We start from the raw sequence: 5,317 nt of genomic DNA on the forward strand, positions 1-5,317 counted from the left end.
AAAAGAAAAAAACACAAATGCAGACTCTCTGGAGCTTCCAACCACTGTAACTATATTACACATATTCAACTAAAAGCTAAAAGAAAAATAACACATACAATGCTGAAATATACCTGCTGTCTCATGCATAACTTTTTAAAACAATTTTTCTAATTCTTAGATCATCTTTATATTTTTCTAGGTTTATTTGTTTTGGCAAAAACTTAGAATGAATTTTGTGGCAATATGAAATCATAAAACCTCAAAAGTATGTAATAGTAAAAAAAAAAACAAAAACAAAAAAAACAACAAACCTGTAAAATAGTAGAGTGATATGAGGCATTTCCTAGAATAAAGATGAACATTCAAGAAACAGAAAGAGCATTAGAAAGTCCATTTTACTCATTCCAGTTTTAAAGTGTATAGAAATAGTTGAGAAAATAGAACATTCATGCAACCTTAGTACCAAACTAATCATATCTGCAACCAACTATTTCGGTTCTGCCCTTTAATCCCACATACACCAGACAAAGTAAAGATAATGATTTGTTTAAAAGTTTTAAGTGTTCCTACCTATGAGAGTACACATTTAAATAAGAGAAGGAAAAGAGGGTCGAAGAAAATTTTTTAACAGAGGAAGGAAAGAAGATAAGTTGGGTGAAAAAAAAAAAAAGACCAATCTCCTCTCAGAGCATGGTCCATCCACATTAGAGAAAGGATTAAGCAGATACATTCAGCTTTTCTAACAGATTTTCTTTCTCTAAGGCTTCAATACCCCTCACACTCACTCAGATAATCACATTAGTTTTGTCATTAAAAGCTCCCTTTTCATAGAATGCACCTAAACCGCTTAAACCACCCAGAGAGGTCGCATACATTACCAAACACCAAGACAAACGGAAGAGATTTTTCCATCTTATGTCATTATTTCACTATATCTATCTACATTCACAGAAGCCTACGCTGAAATATTTGAGAAGCTGTCAGCTGAAATGTGATTCCAAAATTAACAAATTACAGCATCCTTTAAAATTGCTCTTTAAGCTAAGAAGAGACCTAGCAGTTTTCATGCTGACAGAACAGTCAAATGACAGAGGGGTTTTCTGTTTCTCTTTTCTCTTCTTCCTTGTGTTCTACCAGCCAAGTCCATGATTATTTCTGCATGAATGTTGCAGCTTCTGTTAACAGTAAACAAAAGCAAATGGAGTCTGAGTGTGCAAAGCCCAAAGACAAATTAAAAGGAACGATACTTGAATTGACACGGAAAATGGCATTTAGTCGCTGCCCATGGATCCTTCAGAACTGTACAAGGTCCCAGACAGAATTGGAAATCACCTGCTTTTTTTCATAACCCAACTGTTACATATTATCTCACCATCCTAAGCCTGAGTTACAGACTCAGAAAAGGACGCCTGTTTGTCAGCCCTTTAAAAAGGAGGAAGTGTATCAGAGGGAGGAGGAGTTCTGGTTAAATGGAACTATCCAAGTGAAAGAGCGGTCCCCAACTGGGTTGTGTTCCAGGGATTAGTGGGTTGGGAGAACACAGAGGGGGTCAAAAAAGGAGAAATAGAATGAACAGTGAAAGAAAGTGATCTGAAGCTATAAGTTTGGGAGGGAGACATAGTGGAAAAATTCTGAAAATCAGATGGGTAACTAACTTATAGGATGAAATTGGAAACAGAGGCAATGGAATTTCTCCAGCAAGGGGCAAGAGATAAGATTACCTCTGGTGGGGGTGCAGGCTGGAAACAGAATCATAAATACATGCAATAAAGAATTCCTTGATCTGTCAAAAGAAAGGATAATGTCAGTAAGAAATAACTGAAGAGAATGACAAGAATTAATCCTGGATAAAAGAAGTAAAGGGTGATTGTGAGGGAAAGACCTAAAGATATCTTACCTTAAAAATAAACTTTTATAATGCATATATATAAAGGATAAAAGGATTGCAGTAAATCAAAAATAGATGACAAAATATTTGAGGTATACTCTGCTGGTTTTGAGTAATTATTTAGAAGAACAAAGGATAAAATATTTATTCACATGTTAAGACTGAACAGCAAAATATCCCAGAATGAACATTGAAGAGGTAGGGAGAAAACCAGTTAGACTTCTCACTATTCCAAATTGTGCTACACCAACTGACATTAAACAGCTATATTTCTCCAGCCTTTTTCTAGATAAGCGGTTGGGAAAGTACAACCCCCAGGCCAAATCCAGCCCACTACCTATTTTTATAAATAAGTTTTTATTGGAGACAGCCATCCTCATTTGCTTATTTATTATCTATGGCTACTTTCATGCTACAGCAGCAGAGTTGAGTAATTGTGACAGAAATCATATGGCTCGCAAAGCCTAAAAATATAGCCCTTTAAATGGAGAAAGTTTGTCAACCTCTGTTCTTAATAATGAGAGAATTTCCCATATGTTTTTATCATCTGACAACTCATTCATTCTTCAAATGAGAATAAAGATGCAAATGTAATTCTCACCTTATACACAGATAGATACCGAGTTAAATCTGACAGATGTCTCACTGTGAGCAATGGCCCCCTCAACCCTCAGGCAAGTTTCCTCCTAATCCAGTGCAATGCAGTAGATGAGCATAAGCTCGGAACAGTGAAGACCCAAGTTCAAATCCTACTTCCAACACCTCTTAGTTGAGCTTTAATTTCCTCTCCAAAAATCTTGGATTATACCTCTTTTTCTATACAGTACTTTTATAAGAATTGAGACAGCATACATGAAAGTGCTTTGTAGATAGTAAATAATATGGACAGATAAGGTGTTATTAGCACATAGATGTTTATGGAGATGAACTAGTTTAGATTTAGTTTTTCCTTGTCATTTTGGTCCAGGTTTTCTTTTTTTCACTTTTCTTTTTTTGAGGCAGGATCCAGCTCTGTCATCTGGGCTGGAGTACAATGGCATGATCACAGCTCACTGCAGCCCCAAGCAATCATCCTGCCTGAGCCTTCCAAGTAGCTGGAACTACAGGCAGGCACCACTATGCCCTGCTAATTTTTTTGATTTGTAGTAGAGATGAGGTCTCACTATGTTGCCCAGGTGGGTCTCAAACTTCTAGCCTCAAGCAATCCTCCCACCTCCGCCTCCCAAAGTGCTGGATTTGATTTAGGTTTTCTAACATAAAACATGATCTGCTCTTTTCAACAACTATGTATTATCAAAATTCAATCTAATTGAACATATATTTACCTCCGGCCTACTATATGCAAGACACTCACTGGTCATTCTACTTTTTAAATTAAGAAAAATAATAGCAAATGAACTTGTTTTAGTTACAAAATTTTAAGCAAGGTATACATGTAATAATTCAAAGGGGTGGTTAAATTAAAAGTGCATTTGAAACCCGGATCTATATCACCAATTCTATTTTCACTTCCAACACTCATTCTAGCTGAAGAGTCAGTTATATTCTCTAAATTTAACCATCAAGTTGGCCAGCCTTTGTTTTTAAAACTAAGAGGAATGTTCTTTATAAAGAAATGCTTAAAATGAACATACACAATAAAGAATTTTGCCATGAAAAGAACCTTAAAATTTATACTGTAATGTGTCCTTATATTTCCAAAGTGTTTCACATCCAACATTTTATTTGATTCTCAGCACAACCCTATTTGGTATGTAAGTGCTGTTATTCCATTCCACAGAGGAAGACAGAGGATGAGGAAAGAAAAGCACCTTGCCCAAGATCATACAGTTGGTAAGTAAAGCGGCAGTTCTGGACCAAAACCTCACTTTCAGAGTCTAATTTGATGTTCTTTCCACTCTACTGTGATGCATGGGGGTCACTCTTCACACTGTGGGCAGCACTTACAATGCTTTCGCAGCTGACTAGATTGTAGTACTATCATAATGACTGCCATTTATTAAGCATCAACCATGTATTACATAGATGGAAGTTACACACATATCACAAAGATTAAATAAATTGTGCACGGAAAGCACACAGCCCAGGATTTGGCACATATTAATTATTCCATTAATAGCAACTTTTGGTATTATTTCTAATTCATACAACTCTATAATCAATGAATTTTATCTCCATTTTTCAAATGAGGAAACTGAGGATCAAAAAAGCTAGGTAACATGTCCAAGCCCACATAATCAGAAAGTAGCAGAACCCAGGATTCCAGCTCAAGTTTGACCAACGCCAGAGCCCCTTTGTCACTGGGACTTTCTCTGATGCAGAAAGTCAGAGTATGCACATTAAAAAAAAAAGAGAAGTATGTTATTAAAAATTATGAGAGGACATTTTCCTATTACCTTGATAGGCCAAGCAGGCAAAGGCTGTAAAAAGTTAGATGCATAAGGATAGTCCACCATTGCCAGATTCACCCAGGTTTCAGAGATCCAGTCTTTCAAATGTTGGATGTCCTGAGAAGTTAATGGGCTGCATAAGTGAAGGGCTCCAGTAAGCCACTGCAAACCACTGCCTGGGAATAGAATCATATTATTGGAATCTAAAAAGTACTGGTCAACAGATGGCTTTACAGATAATTTATTCTTCACATAGTATTTTCGAAAACTCAATCTTTTATACCCCTTCTCCCAGGATATTTTTAGAGCAGCTGGAGAATCCCATGACAGACAAGTTGCCTATCCTCATAGAGTTTACCAGAATTAGTATGCAGAATTATTCTCCCTTTTTAAGATACTACTAAAATGAATAAATAGGAACACCATAGAACAAGACTATATAAACTACAACTAAGTAAAACAAATGGATGTATCTATCAAACAGTGCTGAGCAAAAGACAGTAGACACAAAAAAAGACATGCTATGTAATTCCAATTACTAAAACATTTAAGAACAAGTAAAAATTAACCTATGGTTCTAGAAGTGAGGATGTTTTTGCTGGGTAGGTATGGAGGTCGTGACTGAAAAGGCATAAGGAGATTTCTGAGATGCTGGCAATGCCCTTTATTGATTTAAATGCTAATTACACTGTGTCCTTGTTTTGTGAAAATTCATCAAGCTATGCATTTTGATTTGTATAATTTTCTGTATGTACATTATACTTTAATAAAATGTTTACTTAAAAAGTGACAACTACTGAATTTAACAAATGAAAGGCTAAATAAACACACAATTTCATTCTCTTAATTAAAGCTTACCAGTATTTGAGAGTCGATTAATGGCATCCCAGGACCTGCGGATGCTCTCTGAACAATGTGGACCACTTTTCCTAAAATCTGTAGTTACAATCTTCATAAATACACCACAAGGTACTAAATCCTCAAACTGCCAGATAGGGGCAGAAGCTGCAAGAGCTCTAAATGACAAGAAAATCAAAGAAGGAAAAAAGAAAAGAAA

At 35.9% G+C, this 5,317-nt stretch overlaps 1 protein-coding gene across 4 annotated transcripts in view; it reads right to left on the minus strand.

Moving 5' to 3' along the window:
• The window catches only part of PRCP (prolylcarboxypeptidase), an 81,572-nt gene that overhangs the window by 23,537 nt on the left and 52,718 nt on the right, over positions 1 to 5,317 (minus strand). For all 4 annotated transcript variants that reach the window (XM_017875204.1, XM_017875203.1, XM_017875202.1 and 1 more), the window contains exons 5-6: positions 5,119 to 5,276; positions 4,267 to 4,436 (exon numbers count right to left, since the gene is read on the minus strand). In XM_017875204.1, the coding sequence (XP_017730693.1) occupies positions 4,267 to 4,436; positions 5,119 to 5,276 (328 nt within the window). The remainder of the gene's footprint in view (positions 1 to 4,266; positions 4,437 to 5,118; positions 5,277 to 5,317) is intronic.

Source organism: Rhinopithecus bieti, unplaced genomic scaffold (genome assembly GCF_001698545.2).
Source record: "Rhinopithecus bieti isolate Rb0 unplaced genomic scaffold, ASM169854v2 scaffold_9667, whole genome shotgun sequence".
Classification (NCBI taxonomy): Eukaryota; Metazoa; Chordata; class Mammalia; order Primates; family Cercopithecidae; genus Rhinopithecus; species Rhinopithecus bieti.